Source organism: Etheostoma spectabile, chromosome 16, assembly GCF_008692095.1.
Source record: "Etheostoma spectabile isolate EspeVRDwgs_2016 chromosome 16, UIUC_Espe_1.0, whole genome shotgun sequence".
Taxonomy (NCBI): domain Eukaryota; kingdom Metazoa; phylum Chordata; class Actinopteri; order Perciformes; family Percidae; genus Etheostoma; species Etheostoma spectabile.
In genome coordinates, this window is record NC_045748.1 from 26464257 (window position 1) to 26491082 (window position 26826).

At 42.2% G+C, this 26826-nt stretch overlaps 1 protein-coding gene and 1 long non-coding RNA gene across 2 annotated transcripts in view; one reads left to right on the top strand and one right to left on the bottom strand.

Annotated features, from left to right (window-relative positions):
• Positions 1-26826, top strand: part of LOC116704602 (leucine-rich repeat and fibronectin type III domain-containing protein 1-like protein) — a 202054-nt gene that overhangs the window by 165197 nt on the left and 10031 nt on the right. The window contains exons 8-10 of the mRNA XM_032540194.1: positions 3167-3407; positions 9898-10110; positions 11321-11631. Coding sequence (XP_032396085.1) covers positions 3167-3407; positions 9898-10110; positions 11321-11631 — 765 coding nt within the window. The remainder of the gene's footprint in view (positions 1-3166; positions 3408-9897; positions 10111-11320; positions 11632-26826) is intronic.
• On the bottom strand, positions 136-21244 carry LOC116704650 (uncharacterized). The gene is made up of 3 exons (XR_004335740.1): positions 21233-21244; positions 6896-6905; positions 136-210 (listed from the first exon to the last, which is right to left on the bottom strand). It is a non-coding gene; the product is annotated as an uncharacterized LOC116704650 (long non-coding RNA).

Consider the following 26826-nt stretch of genomic DNA (forward strand, 5'->3'; position numbering starts at 1 on the left):
TTTGTGTTTTTATGCCCCGTCGTGGCCAAACATCAGTCACTGCTATAGCTGCAAAGAGGAATCGATTTGTTTGGAGCCTGTTCCTAGCTAGCGAGAAAGTGGACATCAAAGTGACGTACATTATGTAAGACGAGAGATGTAGTTCACTGAGCAGTTTCACACAAAACTAAGTGGCACTATGACAAACCTACGGCTAACTGAGACTTTCTTCTTTTCAATATCTTTTAAATTGACAATCATCATATTTGTAATCCATAGCTGTTTAACTTGCGACACCATTGCTTGTTTCCCCTTTTACACTTCCTGTCTCCGCCTGACATCCGCCCTGTACAACACTTCTACGTGGTTTGGCCATTGAAAGTGTTTTGTAACCAACAAACATTGGTCTGTGTTATTATATGTGGTTGCATGCATGTGTGCAATTTAATTTTCCTGGCACCAAATAACATTTGAACCCCATTAACGGTAATCAATTTCAATTTACGTCCCACTGAACAGCAGTCTTAAAAAGAAAACAGCAGCCAGCTTTTTTTGATAAACAGTCATGCATTTATTAAAAAGACGGTAATGGGTTATTTTTGCCCCGGAGACACAAAACACACCGACCAGCTGGTGGAACTGTGAGTTTGTCTGTGTGCACAGGTGACCATTTTATACACACACACACACACATACACACAAACACACACACAGTACAAAGCTGCAGCCCATGAAATAACATATGAGTTTTTGTAAAGTTCAGCACGCTCACTGCTCTCAACATCTATTAACTTCTTGTTAAGTCATCGCTGTTGTCTAATACTTCTGGAGGGATTTGGGGGGGGGGGGGGGGGACTGGGGGACTTTCCCGGGTTTGTTGTTATTACGAGTGAGTCTTCAGGTCCAATGTTTTAACCTATCACTACACAATTCCCCGAGATGGTGCAGTGGCTGAATGTCACGAAACCCAACCTGGATATGTGTCCACTGTGGCATCTCATTGTTCAGATGTTAGTTTGGTATTGTGCTTGTTGTGTGAGTCCCACTTTTCCTCAACCTGTCCCTTCTAGCTGCACATTTATTAGATTTCATTTTCAACATGTCGGTCAGATCGCCGTTCAGAAGGGAACGAACATCTTTGATGTTGAGCAGGAGACAGAGACTTTGCTTAACTCTTGTGTTGTCTTCACCTTCGGGACACTCTTGTGTCCCTTGGGTCAAACTGACCCGGGACTTATTTGGGGTTTTAAAAACAATTCTGAAATAAGATTTTACTTCATAATCTATTAACAAATATTGTCTTTATCTCAATTTCCAACAGCTGAGATAACATCCATGATTAGAGAATGCATCAGTCTCTACTAGAACACTATTAAACATGGAAGTGGGGTTCGTTTGTTGTCATAAGGTTATAATTCATGTTAAAAATCCACTATGGAAACAACATAAGTGTCATATCCAGAATAATGTTCTGAGTCAGGAATACATGTTTATCACAGGAAATAAGGTAAGGCTGTTGATTTTCAGGTAGAAGAAATGTAACTTAAAAATTTGAAATCGGTCAATTTGACCTGGATACCATACAAGGGTTAAAATACAAGGGGCGTCATATACACACGCCTATGTTAAAATCCCCTAGAAGCAGGCAGATTTTTATTTTATTTAATACATTTTATTTAACACCCAGCAGAGTTGTTTTATGTGAAGCACTTTCAATTGCTTTGTTGCTGAAATGTGTTTTTAGAAATAAAACTGCCTTGCCTCATAATCCCGCTCCGAGCATGAGAGCAGAGCTGGGGACCTCCGATCCGAGGGCTTTAAGTGTAAAGTAAAGAAATTATTGAATTGATTTACTTTAATATGCCTCAACTTCACCATAGGTACCTCAGCTGCAGCCAGAATGAGACAGATTGAGGGATTTTCTTTTTTTTTTTTTTTTTTTTTTTAAGGAAATGTGAAGCTCATGGAAACACTTTCAGATTCATACATTTCCAGTAGATATTTAGGATTCTTTCAGCTCCAGTCTACTCTCTCTAAGGAAGGGGTCTTTTAAGCCAAGGAACCTCTAACTGAAAGAAAAATGGAGCAGGGACCCCATACTACATGTATAAAATGAAGTTGCATATTAAACTGGGCCTACGATTACGTGCAAGCCTTTATACATATTTATACATACTTTATACATTTTATCCTTAGGATGAACTGTATCGTTCGATGGCTACCTTAGTGACTACCTCACCTACAGTATAGGCCAGTAAGCATATCTTCAGTGGGGATTTATATTTGCTATTAATAGGATTCATTGAAAAAATAAATTAACAATAATTTGGAGGCCCCCCTGCACTGACTCTGAGGAACCCTCTAGGGGTCCCGGACCCCCTGTTGAAGATCCCTTATCTAAGGAAATATGTGGGGTCTGGGCGACGATAACTACTACCAGCCCAATAGTTACGACTAGTGGACAATTTGTGTTACATATTTGTAGAGGGTGACTCCATATAGTCGACTATTCGATCTACAGAAGGAGCCTAATTTATATAAAACAAAGCGGATTGTTCCATCTGGCTTTATGAGGTGCTGGATGTCTGATTTAACAGCAGATTTTTTACCATGATGTACAGTATATGCACCCTATTTCAGCCTATTCATTTAGCCTGGTTGACACCAGACCCTTCTCAGTTGTAACTGACAGGGGGTCTGGGCTTCATTCACAGCCCGTTTCCAACGACGGGCACCGCTCAAATGTCTCTGGGCGCAATTGGATAGTCCTTCAACCAATCAGACCAAGGATCCGGGGGACGTAGCAGCGACAGCGGCACCAATCACAATCGTTGAAGAGAGCGCAGCGACGGCAAGCAGCTGTTACATGACGGCCAACGATTGTGATTGGTGCCTCGATTTGGAAAAATTGTAAATGGGCTTGAATGGGCTTTTAGTCATACTGACTTGCAGAGTAAATCTCAAATTTGCCAGAATGGAGAGACATTTTCTTCCTATTTCCTAGAGCTATGTGGATTGAATTATTACTTTATGTTATAACTATCATTATTACTTCACTCAGTTGAGAGTTAATGTTAAATCCATTTCAAACAGGGTACCAGAACTAAACTCTGCCCGTCCCCGTCTACTATAAAGCTCAAAGTGAAATGACTGATCCCTCTCCCTGCGTCTCTGTCTCCATCTCCAGACTAGACATGACCTCCAACAAGCTGAAGAAGATCCCTCCGGACCCGTTGTTCCTGCGGATCCCCGTCTACGCCAAGATGAAGGGTTCCCCGCTGCTGGCGCTGGTCTTGAGTTTCGGTGGGAACCCCCTGCACTGTAACTGTGAGCTGGTGTGGCTGCGGCGACTGACCCGGGAGGACGACCTCGAGACCTGCGCCTCCCCCAGAGACCTCGCCGGCAAATACTTCTGGACCATCAGAGAGGTTCGTTAAAGTTGCTGCAGTAAGACATTAAAGCTACAAAAATGAACTAATGGAGGAGTCAAAGGTTGCAGTGCGTAAAAATATATTCCACCTTGACCCCCCCCACCCCACCCCCCAAGATCAGTCGTAGCCATTCAAGTTGACACTTGAGAATGCACCAGCATTGATTCTTTCACATATGTGGACAAAGGTCAACAATAAAAGTTCACAAAATGCTCAAATGACAAGAAATTGCCTCTCAGGGACATTAAAGTTTTCTAAGTCCAAGCGTCCCAGAAGAGTGTTCTCCACTCCAGATATGTCCCAGGTGTGTCTTCACGCGAGTCGTGGGGCGTTCGGACTGCCCGGCAGGAAGTAGAAGCAATGCTATCCATTCAATTTACTAATAAATTGAAGTATTTGTAGAGATAAAGAGACTCAGCTTCTGAGACGCTCCCCCGTGTGGTATGGCGTGCGGCGGAAGACGCAAAAAACCCAGAACGCAGCACAGACGCCCAGTGGAAAATTGGGGTGACGCTTTGGCTACACTGAACGCGTAATGGTGGCGATCCATATGTTCCACTCTGTTCCTATGGGTGACGCCAAGCGACTTCAACGTGCACGCAAAGCTTTCTGGGAAGTCAGCGCTGCGCGTCAGAAAGCTGGCCGTTGTCGTCGTCTATAGCCGAACACCTCTGGGTGCTTCATCACACTTACACCATAAGCACTTTACATTTTAAACTTTGATAAATGTCTCTGGTTTGACCCGAGACAAAAGAAACAATACCAAGTCTGCCACAGTACGAGTCAGTTCAACTCTGGGTAAGTTCACGTCAGTGTCACTTAGACACGACTGCATGAGAAAATCCGGTCCCAGTTTAAAAAAAGACTAAAACAAAATGACCCTACAACCCTCCTGCTTGACCCGTTTTCTAAAAGTTTCTGTAAAAGAAATTTGGGTTTCTTTCAACCGAATTGTCAAAAAGAATAACGTGGATGGTTCCCTACAACACCCATCACAAGTTAAATAACTGATCTGTTCACTGTTTTTATTGAATTTGGGTGTTTTATTTCATTTTATAGCATTTTAAGAATTTTTTTTTTTTAAAGTGACAGAAATGTAGAGAAAAAATCCAAAAAAATACGACAAAGCGTCCGAAAAAAGTGACAAAACACGTCAGAGAAAGCATCAAAAACCTGGTCAAAACAACAATAAAAATGTCCAAAAATATTGACTTAGAACTTCGGGAAAAGTGACAAAAGGGTCTGGAGGTTTAAACTTTTAATTCAGAGTTGTTCAGGCCTGGACCTGCTTTGATAAAAAATACTAAGTATTCGAACAGAGGTCATGTTAAATGGCTTCTGGTTGATGATCTTGTTACCTTTGTGGGGAAAAATTAACACAAATATTGGACCTCTGATAACCGGAGCCCCGAGTCATCATTAGCCGGCTAATACTGTTGCTTACAAAATGATTCATTTAAACATTTAGAGCATAGAAATTGCATTGTGTGTGTTTATGTACTGCAAACCCTGCAGCAAAACAAAGTTAGTGCACGAGGACTTTCCTCCTCAAGGACGCGTGAGCCGGCCAGATGGTCGGTGTCACGCAGCAGGGAACCTTCCGGTCAAAGTGTGGAGTCATGGGGTTTGCTATGCAACAATGCATCAGAAGCATGACTTTGCATTACGTACAGTGCTGCTCATGAGTATAGGAACCCCTGCTTAAGTTGACTAAAAAGAGGAATAAAATAAAAACGCGTCTTTTGGAAATTTATCTTGTTGCCTTAATTTAAAAATGAGGAAAAATCCAACCTTTAAAGACACCAACGTTCTTTGTGAATGAGTAACGTATCTTAAATTAAAGGATTCTTCCTTAAAATACAGGGGGCCTATGTTAAATTCCCATTGAGGCATTATTATTATTAAAGTCCAGTTATTTCATGGATCAGGATACCATGCATCCTGATAAAGTTCCCTTGGCCTTTGGATTTACAATGTGTTGGAGCTGCATATTGCAGTTAGAAGGTGTGGGACTAAAGTTGGAGGAGCCGCTGGGGAAATCTTTCCATACGATAGCAGCTCTACTGATACTTGTAGAGATAACAGACGTAAGTGGTGGGGTTCAACAAGTTACCTTAAAGCTGATGATATGGAGGGTTTAGCCTCACCTGGATATCTCCAGGAGCCGACCCCTCGGGGCTCCTTGAGAGCTTCAATGAGAAGTGGAGGTGCACCGGGGAGATAAAGACGGGATTAATTGGTATCATCTTAGAAGAGGATGTTGTACAGACCTTTTCTTCACCTCGAGTAATAGTCCCGGACCTCCCTCCGAGCGCCGCTGTAGGATCACTATAAGAGGATTAGTGTCGTGAAGAGGTCGATCCACAGGCCTCCGTGTCACCAAAGTGTCTGGGAATATTAATACTGGGAGAGTTTAACGGCCTCGATCCCACTGCAAGGACGAGCGAGCCTCCACGGCATCCATCAGAGGGCCGACACCAGCCATCAGTCGCCAAGGGAATTCCTGCTGGGAAATCAATGAAAAAGATGCACTGCTCTGGCGCCCGGATAGCTCAGCTGGTAGAGGGGGGGGGCGCCCATATGTAGAGGTTTACTACTCGGGTTTGACTCTGACCTGTGACCCTTTGCTGCATGTCATTCCCCCTCTGAATATATGAACATATAAAAAACAGTTTTTAAAATCTGCCATTATAAATGCCTATACCGATATATCGGGAAATGCATAATAATGGCCCGCCAATATATTGCTTGGGCTCTACCAGGAGCCATTACAAGCATGTCGAGCGCCCTCCCCCACACAGGCACGCACACAAACACACACACACACACACACACTCATTGCTTCCTACGCTGAGTTAGAGTTGATTATACATGTTGTCGGTACACGATCCGTCCTGCCAGCACAATCCTCTCTACGCATGTGCAAGATGTTCGCGCACGCGCATATGATATCAAGATGAACGCGGATTTACAACACTGCACGATCTGTTCCCATAGACAGTTAAAGAAAGTCTGTTCGCCTCCACCGGAAAGCTAACGTCAGTTTAGCTAACAGCTAATTCAGCTAACCGCTAGCTGAGACCATAGACATACAGGTCTATGGCTGAGACAGCATGTGAAATGAATGAATGAATGAAAGCAACCGTTAAAATATGTAACAGCTGTTACGTCAGTTCTACTTTACTTGTGCTCATTTAAAATGCAGTCACTCACTACTTGTCTTTATTGACCATTTCCAAAAATAACTGTAACACTAAAGTCAGTGTAAGTTAGTGTTACATAGTGAAAACTTCGAAAAACGTTGAGAAAAGTGACAAACAATGACAAAAGGGCTGAAAGGGACAAAGTTAAAGTTAAATACATTGCTAAAAAGCGTCAACAAAAGTGCTTTAGGATAACTTAAAAAAAAAAAAAAAACTAAAAACTGATACTTATCAAGCCGAGACGAGATAACAAGTTTTTCCCTCAGATGGCCAACGATCTACCACTTTCACACTTCCACACACTCGCATCACAAGAGTTCAATCACAGCCTTTTTTACTCTGAGCTTCTCGGGAGCGGTTGAGGGTTAGGAGGTAATACAGGACTGAAAGATGCTGGTTCTGTGTTCGGATCCGCAGCCCAGCAGTCATCAGGTCAGCAATCTCCTCTGCTGCTAACAAGACCCAAGAAGGACGCAGAAAAAAATGGCTTTGAAAATGCACTGAGTGGTAGGAGTGATGAGTAAGCCTGGGTAAGCCTTGGCAGGCCCTGCAATAATACTCCACCAGGGTTTTGGCTGGCTTTATAGCGGCTTAGGTGCCAGCGGGTGGGTTTTAAATATTGTGAGGGCTGAAATGTGCACACAATTGAACTCCTTCTGAAAGCCAGAACCCTGTGTGCACGGCAAAAGTACTGTTCTTCTAAAGAATTTGACACGTTTTCTTTATATCTCCTTGGGTATTTTTTTTTTTTTTTCACCTCGCTTGTTAATGATTTTTTCATTCTTGGTGTTTTATGGTCTCTAAATTAAAAACTAGTTTAAATCAAGATTTCTCCTCTGTAAAGTGTTGACAACATTACTGAAAGGATCTATACAGAGATAGACCCTTTTACTACAGAGAAAGATCTTTTTTGTTACACCAGAAACAGTCCAAAATTGCAAACCCTAAACCCACCAGACTCCATATAAAAAACCACTACTTTTAGTGTGTATAGAGCCAGCAGATTTTAGATCAGATTCAACTTTATTGTCATTACACAGGTTCAAGCCAACGAAATGCAGTTCAGGTCTAACCAGAAGTGCAATAGCAGCAGGTGCAGGATATACACTGGTTCCATAAGGGCAGGACATGGATATGTACTGAATAAATATAGAAATTATTACTATTATAAACAGAATTTTACAGATAGATTTGTCCTATGAATATAATATACAGGTAGTATTGTGAACAAGATTTACAGCTGGATATGTACTGAAAATAATATACAGGTGGATATTACTGTAAATAGAATTTTTACAGATATGTACAATGAACATAATATACAGATGGTTGTTACTATATACATGTAAACTGGTTAACTATGTGTTAATTTCAACCAAAACTAGAGATGTGATGTGTTGTGAAAGTAGAAAGACAACCCAAAACGTCTTTTCATAGTTTTAATATGTTTCTTGACTTTGAATGCAGTGTAAATGACTGTATATTAGGACTCTGGGGAGTTTAGCTTGGATGTTTTATCTTTAACAAAAAGGTCGACTTCCATAGAAATCCTTTCCATAATGTTGCCAGATACTGAGTATGTCAGCGGCAAAACTGCACTTTTGTGGACGTAAATTGAAGTTGCGCAATTGCCCAATAACTTATTTTGTAGCTTGTTTTGCTGCTGCCAAGTGCAGCGATCTCGCTCAATACTGGACCGGTTTCCCATCAGTCACTTAGACCCAAATACACAGGAAGATAGGGCCCATTTGAATCTTCTGTATCATTTAATGCAGTGATTCCCGAAGTGGGGGTCGCGAGCCAGAGAGGGGGGGGGGGGGGTCGCAAGTTGATTTCCAGAAATAAAAATAAAAATTTAAAAACAATTTAGAAATAGCATATGTTAGCCATGATTTTAACACAAGATAAAACTAGTGGCTAAATTTGAAATAAAACCAAGCAAATAGATACAAAGGAAGCAGCTTTTTTTTTATTTCAAAGGAGGGAAAATCATGTGACATCCGAGCTGGAGGACGCATCGGTTGAACTGTCCAGCGACCGAACCCTGAAGACAGCGTTTAGTTCTAAGACGCTGGCTGTGTTTTGGGATTTCAGTCTAGAGGGAATACCCGCAGCTATCCAGGGCGGCTCTGGATGTGCTGATGCCGTTTGGCACCACCTACTTGTGTGAAAAGACTTTCTCGGCACTGATGTACCTTAAAAATAAATACAGATGGCGACTGAATGTGGAGGATGATCTCCGAGTAGCTGGTCTCCAACATTAAACCAAGATTGGACTTGCTGTGCTCCAAACATATTGCATATCCATTTCATTAAGTTCAAATCAAAGTAATGAGTAAAGTACTATAGGCAAGGCAAGGCAAGGCAGCTTTATCTGTAGAGCACATTTCAGCAACAGGGCAATTCAAAGTGCTTTACACAAAATCAGTTAAACAGATAAAACACAAGTAAAAACAGTTAAAAATCATAAGCATTAAAACCGGTAAAACACATGAATAGACAGTTAAAAAAATAGACACATAAAACACAAGAATAAAAGTTACAGTGCAGCATAAGAAATTTAAAGAAATGAGCAGTCATTTAAAGAAAGGCAGCATCAAAAAGAAAGGTCTTCAGCCTTGATTTAAAGAACTGAGAGTAGCAGCGGACCTGCAGGTTTCTGGGAGTTTGTTCCAGATATGAGGAGCATAGAAACTGAAAGCTGCTTCACCCTGTTTAGTTCTGACTCTGGGGATAGAAAGTAGACCTGTCCCAGATGACCTGAGAGGTCTGGGGGGGTCATGGTGTAGTAGTAGACCTGTCCCAGATGACCTGAGAGGTCTGGGGGGGTCATAGTGTAGTAGTAGACCTGTCCCAGGTGACCTGAGAGGTCTGGGGGGGTCATAGTGTAGTAGTAGACCTGTCCCAGATGACCTGAGAGGTCTGGGGGGGTCATAGTGTAGTAGCAGATCAGAAATGTATTTTGGACCTAAACCGTTAAGGGATTTATAAACTAGCAAGAGTACTTTGAAATCAATTCTTTGAGACACAGGAAGCCAGTGTAAAGACTTACTATAGAATAATGTCATGGCTGTTGTGTTATTTTGTGTTGTCAATATGCTCGTGTTTGGATATGTCTATAGTGCGTGCGCTGTTGCGCAATGTTTATATACGTTCATAGTGGCGGGGGGGTTGCAAGTCACTTGCACCGTTACTTTGGGGGTCGTGGGCTGAACGTTTTGGGAACCCCTGATTTAATGTATGACTTTTGTATTGTCGTGGTCTGGTCTCGTGTCCCCTGACAGGAGGAGTTTGTTTGCGAGCCCCCGATGATAACTCGCCACACCTCCAAGATGTTTGTGATGGAGGGTCAGGAGGTCAGCCTGCGCTGCAAGTCCATCGGAGACCCCGAGCCCTCGACGCATTGGGTCAGTCCGGACGGGAAGCTGATCGGCAACACGTCCAGAACCATCTGCTACGAGAACGGCTCGCTGGACATCCTCAAGGCCTCGGTCAAGGTAGAGCCGTGCTTTCATTGGCCGGGGATAACATGGCTGCTCTGTTGATTTAGGATTTATTCTTAAACTGTTGGTCAGTGTGAAAACCTTTTTTTTTTTTCATATATCTTTTGATTTTGGCTCTACTGTCCGTCCTTATATGCCGTCTTTTAACCCTTGTGCTGTCTTCCCATCAAAATTGAAAATCAACACTTTTGTTGACACTTTTTATCAATGTTTTAAACTTTTTCTTACATTTTTGTCCCCTTTTTTTTACACTTTTGCCGCTTTTTTTAATGTTTGTTTTCAACACTACGTAACACTAACTTATTAACTTTAGTTTCACAGTTATTCTTAGATTGTATGGTCAATAAACCTCATTTATAAGAAATTATACCTAGTGTTTGAACAGAAATGAGGAATTATTTAAAATCAAATTAAAGGAATGTATGTGGATGGATAATCACAGACTCTCAACTTGTATTCAATACTGTTTCAAACCCACTTCAATTTGTTTTCAAATGCTATAAAATTGAACAAGACGCCCCAAAATTAATGAAAGTAGAGATGTGTACTTGGCAAAGAGCGTTGGGTGGAATCAATCCTGTTATTTTGGGGAATTAAAAAGAACACTGATGTAGGAAAACGGGACAATTTGACCTGAGGACAACATGAAGGTTCAGTTCATTAGGACAGTTCATTATTTGGTTGTGGAAAACAAGAAAACATATCAATATGACGTTTGAATGATAAAGGAAAATTAACATGACAAACGTAAGAGATCAGTGGACCAAGGCGCATTGTGAAGGACATGAAGGGATAAAATATGTTGTTTGAAAGTTGCCGGTGTGTAAAAAACGAGCGCAGAAGGTCCAACATGTAGCTTAAAGTAAAGAATAAAACGTTCAAATGATTAGCTAAATATAACATTAATGGATCAATGGTTGAAACATTAAGTTTTGCTACATGTTGTAGTAGCCTAGGAGCTAATTTTACCATTGCGGACCAAACCAACGGACTGTTAAATTGTCTGGAAACATTAGTGTTATTTATTATATTGTTGTATACATCGGTAATGATAACGGGGTACGGGACTTCATCCGTTAGGGCTGTGGGGGGTACCTCGGACTAAAAAGGTTTGGGAACCAGGGTCACAGGGAACCAACAAACAAAGTCAAAGCGAAGATAAATTCTGGGTCTTCTCTTTCCTTTTTTTTCTGGTGATTTGTAGGATTCTGGAAAGTTCACGTGCATCGCATCCAACGCCGCCGGGGAGGCCACCGCTCCGGTCGAGTTGGTCGTCAACCCCTCGCCGCACTTTGACCCTAAACTGGACCCCGACCCGGGGCCTTCGGACATCCCCACGTCCATCAAGTCCAACGTCAGCGGGGGTCACGCCCGGTACGACCAGCAGAGGGTCAGCGTGTCGGATCTAACGTCCAGTACTGCTACCATCAGGTGGCCCCCGCAGAACCACATACCAGGGGTCCGCATGTACCAGATCCAGTACAACAGCTCCACGGACGATATCCTCATTTACAGGTAGGAGAGTGTGTGCGTTGGTGGTGGGGGGGCTCACACTCCCAGACCTATTTCCACACCACTTTGGATTCATCCCGCCTGTTTGACCCGTTTAACAAAACTTTCTATATCAGAACTATGACAAGAGAACAGAAAAGTGACAAAAAACATGAAAAACCTTAGAAAAAGCGACAAAAAATTGTTAAAATATTGAATAAAACATAATTTAAAAAAACATCAAAAGGTGACAAAAGACATGGAATAAATCAACAAAAAATTGTAAAAAAAATTTAAAAAAATAACAAAATGCAATTCAAAAAAGTGACAAAACAATTGGAATAAAATTGACAAAAACGTTGAGAAAAGTGTAGAAAAAGAATTTTCAACCCAGAAAAACACAGAGTTGCAGGTTGACGGGAAGACAACACAAGGCTTAAGGCAGAGATGGGGACTCAAAAAAACATATATATATTTGATTTTTAAATTACCAAATATTTGTATCGGTATTGGCCTCAAAAATCCTTTATTGGTCGGGCTGTAGTTGATGGTGTGATCTATATTTTATGTCTGTGACACTAACTTTGGGTGAGCAAAGCGCCGGATGTCGGGTTTTTTCCTGGAAATGTTCTTCTGTTGATCAAGACTAAGACCGAGCTGCTTCTTCTGAATATTTGTGTTAGCGACATTCAATTAAATAAAATTTTATTTATAGTATCAATTCATAACAAGAGTTATCTCGAGACCCTTTACAGATAGAGTAGGTCTAGACCACACTCCAGAATTTACAAGGACCCAACAGGTCTAGTAGTTTCCTCCAGAGCAACATGTCAGTTCTGCTGTACCAGAACATAATGAACTACTATAGTAATGGAGGTTAAAAGAAGGGTTTTGGTTGTGATTATCTCCCTGAAACTGGCGATCATTACCTCCTAACAATAAGAGTAATCCACCACTCAACAATGGGAAAGAGCGCTTCTAGAGTAGACAAAGAATGGTGCATTGTTCCTCTGTAATATTTCTGACTGATTTAAAGAAATTAATTAATACCTGGTGGCTGACGAGGCTGGATGCTTTGATGAACAGAGATTATTTTCAGTTTACAAACCAATCAGCTGTGTAAAGCACATTGTCTTCTTCTCCAAGAAATAAAATCATCCTGTTCCAGTCGGTCTCACGGTAACACTATCATCATGTTACAGCTCTCTATTCAGGCTTTATTATATTTACTCCAAGTTAAATATTCAAGCCCAACAATCCCTGTTTTTATAGAAGCACTAGTGTATTCATGTCAGTTCTCCAGACTGACACCGAATGCCATCATTTGTACGATAAAAGAGACTTCAGATACAGTATTAGGGGACCACTAAGGTCTATATAAAAGAGACTTCAGATACAGTATTAGGGACCACTAAGGTCTATATAAAAGAGACTTCAGATACAGTATTAGGGGACCACTAAGGTCTATATAAAAGAGACTTCAGATACAGTATTAGGGACCACTAATATAAATATAAAATCACCATGTCATTGGACCTTTAAAGGAGCTTCCCCGGTCTTGTAACACAAGGAGAGCTTCTTCTGTCAGAGCTTCTTTTATTTGGTTTTGAAACTCTGAACCCTCCAAAAAAAATGCTTTCACACTTTACACAACTGGACCATTGTTTAGTTTGATCCGGACCGAGACTTTTGATCGGACCAAAATGTGGTCTTCTGATCCGGACCGTGGTCCGAGGCACCTTTCACACCTACAATTTGGGTTCAAACCAATCTGAAAAGTCTGAAAGTCCGGACCAAATGAGGGATGGGGAAAGGAAACGTCACACGTGGGAGCCGTTCAACACAAGTGTGTTGCTCGGTTGCAAAGGCTAACGGGGCTCGGTTAGCACAACCACATCATGTTAGAAAAGCACAGCCGAAACGATGTGGCATAAACCAAGTGTTAGCCGCGATGCTAACGGCATTTATAACTAAGCCAAACGATGCTGCCACTGCTATTTTAGTGATTTATAAGCAACCTGTTTCTTGCAGATTGTCACGCTACTGAGGATACAGCTGTGAGAAGATAATATGTGAAGTCGGAGCTAACTCTGAAAGCTGTAGAGCAGCTAATGTAAACTTAAACTGTCTCCATGAAGCTAAGCTCATTTAACTCCGGTAGGAAACCAAAACAAGCTAACTATTGATAATAATAAGCAAAATAAGCATTTTGGCTCGGTGGATGGCAATTTGGAAGTCATGTCAAAACTATTTCCCATCCTTCTTCCTACTTCCGCCCCCCCCCCCCCGAGGTTTCTCACTCCCATAATTAATTATTCATCAGTCGTGACATGAGGAGAAGGAGATTAGCCAACCTATTTATATTGTTTTTTTTACCATTTTGAATTCTGTTCGACTTTGCGAATTCGTTCCAACAGCCCTAGTACGCAGTCAGTCCACTCCTAAAGCTCTGGCTATTCTGGCCTCCCTTATAATCCATGACTCAAGTAAAAAAAAACATACAAAACACCCATTTTAGCTCACAGTGCAGCACTTTTGACTTTAAGTGCAAAACATTTTATAACATAAGTGGAGCTCTCTGCCAGAGTGATTGGCCTCTCCACTGTACCCGGTTATAGAAGAGACTCGGGACGCCCACTCCGGCCTCTTCGCCCCGCCTCTGCAGTCTGATCCCGGGCTACACGCAGACTCTCAGTGAGACGCTCCAGCTCCGAGCTCTTCATCTTCACACGCTGAGGCGCTCGCTGTACTCTGCAACTCTTCACTTCCACTGTTGTGATTACTGTTACGTCCCGGGCCGTATTCGCTGAGCAGCACCTAGTTTTTTTTCTTATCAATTCTCTTTAAAGTCCCCATGAAATGCATGTTTGTTTCCTTCGAGTGCGGGGTCAAGCTAGTAAGTAATCTTGGCTTTTAACTCCATGTGAGTTGTGTGGTCCTCTGATATCTCTTATTGTTTTACTGTATTTTAGTATTTATTCATTTTATCTATTTTTTTTGTTTTTTAAACCTGATGCTCTTCTTTTGTTTTTACAATATTTGATATTAATTGTTTTGTATGTTTGAGTTTTCTCTGCAGCACTTTGGCAACTTTGTGTTTGTAAAATGTGCTATACAAATAAAGTGGATTGGATTGGATGTGTGTGTGTGTGGGGGGGCAACAGTACACAGAAGTTAAGTTTGGTTCAGAGCATATATAACGACATAAGGCAAGGCAAGGCAGCTTTATCTGTAGAGCACATTTCAGCAACAGGGCAATTCAAAGTGCTTCACACAAAATCAGTTAAACAGATAAAACACAAGTACAAACAGTTAAAAATCATAAGCATTAAAAACCGGTAAAACACATGAATAGACAGTTAAAAACAAATAGAAACATTAAGACACTTAAAACACAAGAATAAAAGTTACAGTGCAGCATAAGAAATTTAAAGAAATGAGCATTCATTTAAAGAAAGGCAGCATCAAAAAGAAAGGTCTTCAGCCTTGATTTAAAGAACTGAGAGTAGCAGCGGATCTGCAGGTTTCTGGGAGTTTATTCCAGATATGAGGAGCATAGAAACTGAAAGCTGCTTCACCCTGTTTAGTTCTGACTCTGGGGACAGAAAGAGACCTGTCCCAGATGACCTGAGAGGTCTGGGTGGTGGGCCTGGGAGGAGCAAAGCATGTCTGCAGAGTGTGTCTGCATGACATGTGCTGTCTTTACATTCTTTAGAGGATCAAAGAGTGCAGGGATGAGTCTGCGGCAGAGCTTTAGAACATGAGGAGCTCTCTGCACCTCCTCTGCAGTCTGCACAGTCGGACATTTTGTTCAGTTTGTCATGTGGAGAACAAAGTAAGAACTGCCGAGTCGAAAAGCATTGAGACCTGGTAAAACAGCCCAGTCTCATGGCAGTTTGTGAAATGGTGACGTTATTAAATCTGTTGATTTGTGTACAGGGACGCGGTTTTCTCTTTTTTTTCTGTATTTTAATGGGAAGCATCTTTCGTGATAACGGCACGATTAAGGTAGCGAGAAGTGCCGAAAAGTCCCGTTCTCTCCATGTCCCGTGTGTGGGTTCCTTTCCCTTTTGCTCTTTTCCTAACCACAACCGTTCTGCTTGTGGCGGATCCCAATTCCTGGTGACCCCCACAAATTAACCGAGAAAATGGCGTCCCTGTTGACGAATCAACAGATATAAAGAGACCATTTCATGAACTGCCGTGAGACCGGCTTGGGTAAAAGTAGATCCTCCAAACCATACGATGATATAGGTTGCGGATTCATATCTGAACCAGAGAATGGAAAGGTTTTGGTTTTAAACACGACGTTGATGTTGTGAAACGGTCCAGTTTGGTCAGATTTAGACACCAAAACTACTTCCGGTTACGCGAAAAACTCCCTTTACACAGCACAATGTTTCTCTCCACCCTTCCATGTTTGTCTGTTGTTATTATTATTATTATTATTATTATTATTATTATTATTATTATTATTTTGTTATTATTTGTTTGCTGCGCCGGCTCAAATTCCCGTGAGCTGGAATGAGCTAGAAACATGAAACAATGGGGAATGACTGGAAATGGTGTGCATGTGCTTCTTTAGAAATATGAACCCACTTTGTTACATCACTTTCTTCTTTGCTCCCATCATAATTACTACAGCCACTAGAGGACGCCGCCACTAAAAATGTAAATATGACACCTCATTGCTGCTTGGACAACAATCTCTAGACGCATTTATTTCACTGTACAGTTGTGATATGAAATTTGTTGCTGTTTTGAGTTTCATCTCTGCTTCCCATCCAGTTACATGCAATTGTTCTACTTTCTTGACTCACATTTTACCAGTTCTTGTTCAAAGACACCTTTACTCTACCTTTTGCAAACCCTCAGTCTAATCTGCACTCCTGGATGCAGTCAGCTTCCCCACATCCAGCCATTTCTAACCTGCATCCATTCAGGGAAAGTGGAGTGAGGAAACGAGCTTGCCTGCTGCACATTCCCATTTGGGAGCTGTCCAATACTGCTGAACTGCATTTACTGTGTGAATGGAGCAGCTGCAGAAAGGCCGTTGCCCGAGCTCGGGGGGGTAATCCTGGAAGTTGTTGAGGGATTGGCGGCCGCTGGTCTTCTGCCGGCCGTGCTGCCCTGCTGCCTTATCATAATGCTGTGACATGTGGGCCAATGAGATTTTTAGAAGTTCGGTGACGTTCATTGACCATCATCACGGATATCAGGGCTGCCCATGCCACAGGGGAGAGCAGTTCAGCCCAACAAATTATGCATTACACATGTAGGTTATTTGAAATTGAGCACAGATGAACTCATTTTTCCCTTCCTAGTAGCATAGCATGGCTTCTTCTTTGACAGAGCTCTTTGGTTCTGAGCTATGAGCTGTTACATAGTCTAATAGTATCGAAGACGGTTCATTTCCGGGGTTGTTCCGGGGCCGCCGGAAGACCTGCCGGATGTCCCTAATTATCAGTCGGATGTCCGTCACCTTCCCCTGTCTTTGTGTTGGCTTTCTAACCTCCAGTGGATTTCTGAGGACTATGGTTACCTGGTCCTCAGATCTCTGCAGGGTAAATCCAGACATCTAGCTAGACTATCTGTCCAATCTGAGGACTATGGTTACCTGGTCCTCAGATCTCTGCAGGGTAAATCCAGACAGCTAGCTAGACTATCTGTCCAATCTGAGTTTTCTGCACGACTAGAACAACCATTGAACAGTTTTTACACAAGTTCCTACCCGAGACTAGTGTTGTGGAAGAAGGTCTGGAAATGCGAGACCAGCTGTAACATGAGTAGAAGGATTCACGTTATATGATGAAAGACAGGCATATGAGAAAGAATGCACAAAATCAATGAACTCTAAATTCTAAATGCATTCTGCGAAACAAACTAGGATCTAAAGATACGTTTTAGGGTGAACGAGTAAAAAGGAACAAATGAGTCATCAATGAGGGAGAACAAGAAGGAGACAGAAGAGTGTGAAAGGCAAAGGAATATTGGAGAAGGATGGAGAGAGAGAGAGACAGAGAGAGAGACAGAGAGAGAGAGAGAAGGCTGCATGGCTTCCATCTCACCTCCTCCTCCTCTGCTTTTTTTTTTCTTCATCTCAGTTCCCTCACACACTCAGGTCTTCAGTTTTCAACGTGCTGCGCTGGCAGAAAAGTCGAGAACCGAAACGGCGAGATAACAGATCGACATTTCCTCCTCTCTGTGTCTGGTGGTGTGTCTCTGTAGATGTAGGGGAGGGGGAAGGGAGGGGCAGGGGGGGGGAGGAGGAGAGGAAAGAAAAGAAGGTTGTATTTTAACAGTATTCCCTCCTTCTTCTCTATTCTGCCCATGGGCAAGAACAACCTGAACAGCTTTATCCTTCACCTCTCTCCCTGACTTACTTACTCTATCTCTATGTCTCTCTCAAATACACACACACACACATACACACACACACACACACGCACACACACACACAAACTCTAAGGATTACGGGTCCAGGGAGAGATCAACCTCTGTCAGCACCAGGAAATGAATCCATTGATTCTCCTTTCTTTAATATTCTCTTCTGCTCCTCTTTCTGTCTTAAATCAGTGTGTGTGTGTGTGTGTGTTGTGTGTGTGTGTGTGTGTGTGTGTGCCTGCCTGCCTGCTTGCATGAAAGGCTTAATATAGCACAGTGTGAGAATATGTGTGTGTCTGCATTTAAATGTGTGTGTGCTGGCTTTCTAATTACCATCCTGCCCGGCTCTCGAAGGAGAGATTAAAGAAGCGAGAAAGAGGTAGAATGGAGAAGTAGAAAGACGGCGGAGGGGTGGATTGACGAGGTGTTCGGAATAAGAGATGTTTCTTTGACTCAGCTAGTACGGAGATAGGTGCAAGGAAGTGAGGGAGGAAGGAAGGAAGGAAGGAAATGCGGGGAGCAAGGGTCCAGGAAATGACGGTTGATCATATTCTGCTGGCGTCAACTTTCCTCTTTTTCTACATCTCTTTTTTTACACCTCCAGTTTTCTATCACTCTATCAGTGCACAGACCTTTCAGAAAGGCAATGTAATGTCACCTTCCCTCACTCCTTCACTTCACCTTATCCCTCCCCTCGTTCCCTTCCTTTCCTCTCTCTGCTCTCCCTCCATCCCCCAAATGTGGCTTTGACCCGCCGGGTCTCCGGTTAGCTTTTGTCCAACTGCCACTTTGCTCGTTTGAAAGCCATGATGTCTCTCTCTCTCTCATGGGTGGGCCAAATCCTCTGGGCGGGCAAAGCAGAGAAAGGGTTGGTAACCTTTCCCTTTATGACCTCATAAGGAGCAAGATTCCAGCTCGGCCCTTATGAGCTTAACTTTCTCGAAGGCAGAGCAGGACACCCAGGGCTCGGTTTACACCTGTCACCATTTCTAGCCACTGGGGGGGCCATAGGCAGGCTGGGGGGACGCATATTAATGTTAAAAAAAACCTCATAAAGTGACATTTTCATCCCAGGGGACCTTTAAAGATTATTTTTGAGGTATTTTTTTAACTCTGCTGCAGGTCGGAGTCAAGCCGGGGCCCGCTGCGTCCTCTCTCTATATTTATGGTCCCTCCGCTCTACCAGCTGGGCTAACCGGGCGCCCAACACAACAGGCCATTAAACTCCTTAATAATGAAGGTCCCGTACGATGATAGATATATTTTGTGTTTTTGTTGTAATTTCTCTTTCTCCCAGCTGGTCTGGAACTCTACCCCCCCCCCCCCCCCCCTTCATATTACTTTGGTCTATGGTATGAGTGGTATTGTACATATGTTGTTGTTTTTTCTTCCTGCTTAATGTTTTAATACCATGTGATATGATTTTTTTACTGCAGCATAATTTCCCCATGGGAACAAAAAACATGAACAGAACTGAACTGAACAACAGACTTATTGATTTGACTTGAAGTTGTCAGAAATTATGTTGTTAAAGCTTGTTTTTAGGTACGCATATTATATGTACTTTAGCCAGTTGTTGTTTTTTCTCCAGAAAGATGCATTACGTCTCTTATGAGAGTCTGACGACAATTGCCACAGTTTCTAAATACTGACTCCAGTCTCGATGTAATGAGTTAACGTCCCACCCCAAGCCCTCCATCGACTCCCCCACACAGCGGACCAGTTTCTATATCTGACCCCATTATCTCTTGACCTCCCTCACCTGCCTGAACGCACCGTCACACGTCTGCGTGTGTGTAAGCCGTTCCTTCAGTTCACCCACCCTGAGGCCACGCTGACCTTTCCCACTAATGATGCCCGCCCTCTTCTCCGCCAGCTGTCTGTCTTTTTTTTTTTTTTTTATCTTTCTCTCCGTCTCCATTAGTGTGGCGTTATTGGTGTTATTGGCTTTTTCCGTCTGCTTCCCTCGGCTTTAGATGGCGACAGCGGGCCAGGTGTTCCCCTCCGGTTCACGTCTAATTGTACAGCTCTGACCCCCTGCTGTCAGTTACACACTCGGCTTGTTGTCGGTCCGTCGCCCCCCTGCAGGGCTCTGAATCGGTACACCTTTATTCAGAAAGCCATGCTCGGCTCCCATCATGCCTTTGTGGTTATATATATATATATATATCTGGTGAAAAAGTACTGGATAGTTCACAGGATGCTGTTTCTGTCGATGCAGAGATTTAACAAAAAACAGTTTATGCATTTTGCTTTGAACTCTCCAGTTGTCCTTGGGTCAAATCTGGCCCATTTTCAAAAAGTCTATATCAAAAAATTGTGTTGCTTTCAACTAAATTGTCCAAAACAAAGTAACGTAGATGATTCAGAACAACCGTTACTCTTCACAAGTAAATTAAATGATCAGTTGACTACTAATATTTAATTTGGGTGTTTCATTCAATTTTGTAGCATTTTAAAATATACATATATATATATATATATATATGAGAATGTTAAAAAGTGGAGACAAAAATGTTCCAAAAAACTTTAAGACGTGAAAAAAAAGAATTTGGGAGGGAGCTTGGTTTGGGGAAAAAAAGTGACCACATTGTGAGAAAAAATTGGGGGGGGGAATTACAAAAAAAAACGTGAAAAAATGCCATAAGAAAGTGTCGATAAAGTTGATCAACTTCGCTTCTCTCTAGAATTGAAGTAAGTAGTATGGATACAGCATAGTATTGTGGTATTATCCGTGGCAATACTGTATTGATACACAGACGCCAAGTATGGATCCATCATGATACTCTATATGTGTCTGTCAGTTTGTCTGCTTGACAATCCCGTTATGCAGCAATGAAATAGACGTGAGATGAACGTGAAATGTACCTTTAGCAGATGTTGATAAGTTTCCTTTTGGGGACGTCATTTAAAATTGGGAAAAAGCAGAAGTTGGAAAAAAGGTAATAAATTGCAATATATCGGAGAATATTGCAATATGTTTAAAATCGCAATAGTATCGTATATCGTGACATAAGTATCGTGATAACATCAGATCCTGAGGCTTCCCCCAAAGTGAATAGCTAAATATATATATATATATATATATATATATATACAGTATATGTTTTAAATGAGCCTTTTTCATTCCTAAAAAAGCATTCCTATAAAAACCGTTTTTCAGCCAACAGCGACAATGTCCTTTCTTTTAAGGCGATTTTGAAGCGAGCACCGGATCTCAGTACTCTGAGACTACCCTGACTTGATCAAACGGACAGTTTAACAGTGATACGGGATCCAAACCTGTGACCTTTCTTCTCAAGAATATAAAAGATGGATGCTCGAGTTTCCAGAGGCAGGTTGAGCAACATTTCTCTCAGTTTTACTCTGTGTCATTTAATAAAAATGAATGGCGAATAACATTTCATACGTATAGTTTGTGAACATGAAGTGGTCGAGAAAATGGAAGCGTAACCCGAGCGATGGGTCGGGTTTGGTGCCGCGCCTCGTATGAAGTCCTGAGTGGCTCCATTTCTTCCGGCTGTGGCCGCTGAATTATTCACAGAGCTGTCATGAACACACGCTTCACGCTCCTCTCTAACTCCTCGACGACATTTCAGCGTATTTCACGTCGTTATGAGCATTGCATTATTCACAAGCTTAAATGACACACACTGACATATTTAAACCGCAGTTACCTGGGATCTTTCCTGATTTTCATGACAGCGTGTGTGAAGGATGACCTCCCCTGCCTGGACGGTCTAACTGCTGTGATTCGTTTCATGTGAAGGAGCGGCTTTGACACCAAAACGTGCACCATGACATCATGACTTTGCACAAACACATGTTTACGACCAATATATCAGCGGGACGATATTAGGCATTTCCCGATCTATTGGTATCAGCATTTATAATGGATGATTTAAAAAAAAAAAAAAATATATATATATATATATATATATATATATATATATATATATATATATATATACAGTGTAGTTTGTAAATATATGTTCATAAATGATTCTGATAAATGATTATTTAAACATTGCATAGTCTGTCCACCAGAGGACGCTCTACAACGTCCCTGTTAGTGATGGCGTTGCATAGTCTGTCCACCAGAGGACGCTCTACAACGTCCCTGTTAGGGATGGCGTTGTATAGTCTGTCCACCAGAGGACGCTCTACAACGTCCCTGTTAGTGATGGCGTTGTATAGTCTGTCCACCAGAGGACGCTCTACAACGTCCCTGTTAGTGATGGCGTTGCATAGTCTGTCCACCAGAGGACGCTCTACAACGTCCCTGTTAGTGATGGCGTTGCATAGTTTGTCCACCAGAGGACGCTCTACAACGTCCCTGTTAGTGATGGCGTTGCATAGTCTGTCCACCAGAGGACGCTCTACAACGTCCCTGTTAGGGATGGCGTTGCATAGTCTGTCCACCAGAGGACCCTCTACAACGTCCCTGTTAGTGATGGCGTTGCATAGTCTGTCCACCAGAGGACGCTCTACAACGTCCCTGTTAGTGTTGGTGTTGCATAGTTTGTCCACCAGAGGACGCTCTACAACGTCCCTGTTAGTGATGGCGTTGCATAGTCTGTCCACCAGAGGACGCTCTACAACGTCCCTGTTAGTGATGGTGTTGCATAGTCTGTCCACCAGAGGACGCTCTACAACGTCCCTGTTAGTAATGGCGTTGCATAGTCTGTCCACCAGAGGACGCTCTACAACGTCCCTGATGACAACGTTGATTTTTTTTTTTAAAGGACTTTAAGTTTCACATCTTAAGTCTGTATTTTTATACATTTTATTATTATTATACTCATTATTGTTACATTATTATCTTATTATTTTAGTGGTTGTATTCACGTTTCAAGAATTACTGCATGAGCAAAAATGCTTAGTGTTTTCAAAATTCTCACATGGTTTGATTATTCACATTAAAATGTAACACACTGGGAATTGAACAGCCAACCCTGAAAGTGCCGCTGTATTTGCTGTGTAAAGTTCTTCATCAAAGCCTCGGGCTGAGACACAAGTTACCTCGAGCAACAACAAGGACACAGGCAGCAGAAGTAGTGTGTGTGAGAGAGAGAGAGAGAGAGAGAGAGAGAGAGAGAGAGAGAGAGAGCCTTAGGCCTTCATTCAGCCTTTAGTCTGACCAGAACACTGCAGCACTTATAGACCAGACCTCTATAATAGACCGGCTGTGTCTCTCTAGCACACACACACACACACACACACACACACACACAAACTGAGGCACTATTTAGACACGATCTCTATCTTTTTCTCTGAAACGCATAGGACAAAGTACACACAAAGGCCCAGTGGGTCAGCCCAGGCTTCATGATTCCATTTCTTCTCTCGTCACCCCCGCTCCTGTGTTGATAAATAGCCACTGCCCTGGCGAGCAGGCACCTGATACCTGAATAATATATAGCACACTCACACACACACACACACACACACACACACACACGGAGGACGTACACAGACACACAGGTACACACAGACAATGGACGTGTGCGCCTGCAGGAACACACAGCCATGCATAGAGAGAGTACTGGTGTAAACACAAATAAAAAGACATACACAAGCACGCAGTCTCACTTTCTCTCTCCCTCTTTCTCTTTCTCTGACTCAGTTGTATTTCATAACGGCCGTAGCTGAATGCACAAGGTCAACACTGTGAATGTGATCATTTACCATGTTTTAAAGCTGCATACACCTTGTACGGAATCCCAAGTTTGTGAAATGTCAATGTAATATATTAGTATTAAATGCATTTGCTGCATGGCTGTGTAACGGAGGTCTCTGGCAAAAAGTTAAAACAGATTCAACTTCTGGAGAAATGCATTGCATTATTCACAAGCTTAAGCCCGATGTCGAGGTTTTCAAGCGGTGAGAGAGTCTCTTACAGGAAACAGGAAACTCTGCCTCTATTGCTGCCACAAGGAAGTTTAAAAAACACATAACACAAGCACTGAATGTCCCGGCAGTTTGTGGGACAGCTGACTCCCTCCCTCTCTTTTTTTATCTCGTTCTCCAGGAAATGAAGGTGCCTTCAAGTTAGGGCTGGGCAATACTCAGAAAATCAGATATTGCGATTTTCTTGTCCTAATACCTGGATGTCGATAATGTGGCGATATTATAGGGTTGACAATTGGTGCTTTTTGAGAGATTAAAGATGAATAATCTTCAGTAATGTAGATATAATGAGTAAGTGGGTAAAGGTAAAAATAATATAAGAGCTAGAACAGTCTGGTAACACAGAAAAATACATCACTTTACTGTACTACTGTACACTCACTGTACACTTTACTGAGCATGTGTGTAGTAAGTTCCCCTCTGGAGATCAATAAACAGTATAAATTATAGAAAATTATTATTAATGCAGCCTTAAAATCCAGAAAAGGGCAACACTTAAGCCATTTACGATATCACAATATCCAAAATCTAAGACAATATCTAGTCTCATATCCCGATAGCAGTATAATATCAATATATTGCCCAGCCCTACTTCAAGTGCGGTTGGGAAATGTGGAGATCTTTAAATGATCTGACGGAAAACAGTCACTGTTATGTCTTCTTGTGCTAAATTTTGGGGTTAAAGTACAACACAACGTTGCATAAAACGGCCGTAGTGACAGTCCCCTCGTCGCACAACCCTGCGGTAAAACGCCGGATCACCTTCATTGGTGCTTGAAGTCCAATTGCAGGAAGTAGCATTCCCTATTGAGGGGTGTAGTAATCATTTAGGGGTCGGGGGGGTGGACACAAACACATCATAGTAGCTCCCTAAACCTAACATACAGTGCAGTGGTTGTCAAGTGCTCATGTTGTTGACAGTTCCTCAACACCATAATCCATAGTTTTGAATAAGGGTTCATTATCGACGTTCTCTGCGATTGTTTGGTCTCCGCCAACTCCTGAGGGAAATATCTGTCTCTTTAGCAGCTTAATGCTCCATGTATGTTCACCAGCTCGTTTCTGACTGTCTGTTTGCTGTTTTCTGCTCAGCAGGACGTGTTCAGTGGCTTTGTCAGAGCGTGATTGATGAATACAGCTGCTGGAAACAAAGACTGAACCAGAAAGGAAATTAGTTTTATGACAACTTCTTCAGTCTCTTATTTGATAACTCCTCACTCTTTAGCTTGAACCGGGAGTTGTTGTTGGAAGTTGCTCTGGCCCTCATACGGCTGTGCTACGATCTGTCGGAGGAGCTATGATCGAGGATAATAATGATAATGTATCAAGGGGAAATTACAATTTACTCTCTGTTGTTATTACACACAGGGCTGAATTACACACACACACACTTCTTGAGTCTCTTATTTGTTAACTCCTCACTGCTCAGCTTAAACGTACGAGCTGTGATCTGTCCGAGGAGCTATGATCGAGGATAATAATGATAATATATACACTTATTTACACTTTGTTTGCCTACACACAGGCCTGAATTACACACATGCTTAATACCTATACATGCACTAAATGGGGGCTGCCCGTGGAAAGGCACTCCGAACATTTGGGGGTTTGGTGCCTTGCTCAGTGCCCAGGAGATGAATTGGAACCTCTCCAGCTACCAGTCCACCATACTTTGCGTATGTGGACTTGAACCAGCAACCCTCCGGTTCCCAACCCAACTCCCTACGGACTGGGCTACTGCCCCCCCCACGAAAACAGGGGTGCTCTGGTGTACCCTGTATACCAAGATACTACGATAAATAAAAACTGATGTCTCTGTCAGACCTTCTTACAGTACGACATGTCCTTATGTGTGTGTTTTCCTAGTGTGTGTGTGTGTGTGTGTGTGTGTGTGTGTGTGTGTGTGTGTGTGTGTGTGTGTGTGTGTGTGTGTGTGTGTGTGTGTGTGTAACAGAGTGAATGAGTGGGTCCAGCATTAGCACTAATCCTGCGTGGCCTAGTTCACAGCTCCCATGTTTCTCTGCTTAGATATCATTCCAGCGATAACTTCTCGTTCTCTTTCTCTCTCTCTCTCTCTGCAGCCCAGATTACTCTTCCTTTGTTCTTTTTACAAGCTGCTCTCTCATCTCTCCTCCATTACTATCTGTCCTCAAATTAGTTAAGGAATCAGAACAGGCTCTTGATCTTAAGGGTGGCGTGTTTCTGCCACACAGCAGCTTAAGTTCAAAAGGTGAAAACCCACTTACATCCAGTGCAGAAGCTCGCTTTGTCCACGTCGTCTGAAATTGTCAAGAAGCCCTAAGAGATGCAGTCGAGTGTGTCCAACAGCTTGGGTGACTGGATCTCCTGGAACTAATCGAGAATTAGACCCAGTTAGGGCGCCAACTAACTCAATTCAATTGTTGATTAATCTGGTGATTATTTCCTCAATTAATCGATGTTTGGTCTCTAACATGTGATGGTTGTGATGTTCGATTCCCACTGCCATACATCAACCAATGTGTCCCTGAGCAAGACACTTAACCCCTCGTTGCTCCAGAGGCGTGCCACCTCCGATATCTAGCAATTGTAGGTCGCTTTGGGGTTTTTGTGATCAAATGTTTAGTTTTATATTCAGAAAAACATTCACGAGCAGTTACAAACAACACACTGGGACATAGGAACGTGTCCCAGGGCACAAAATCCCAGAGAGGAAAAACCTTTTGCACTATCATCATTACACACAGTCTGCCATAGTATCTCACCTTATCATGGTCAATGCATTTTTGTGAGTGATTTTAATTTGTATTCTATATACATATATATATATATATATATATATATATATATATATATATATATAATATATATGTGTGGGTGTGTGTGTTTGTTGTGTTATGGTTGTCTTGCTACTGGATACCTACATTTTCCTTTATGATAAAGTAT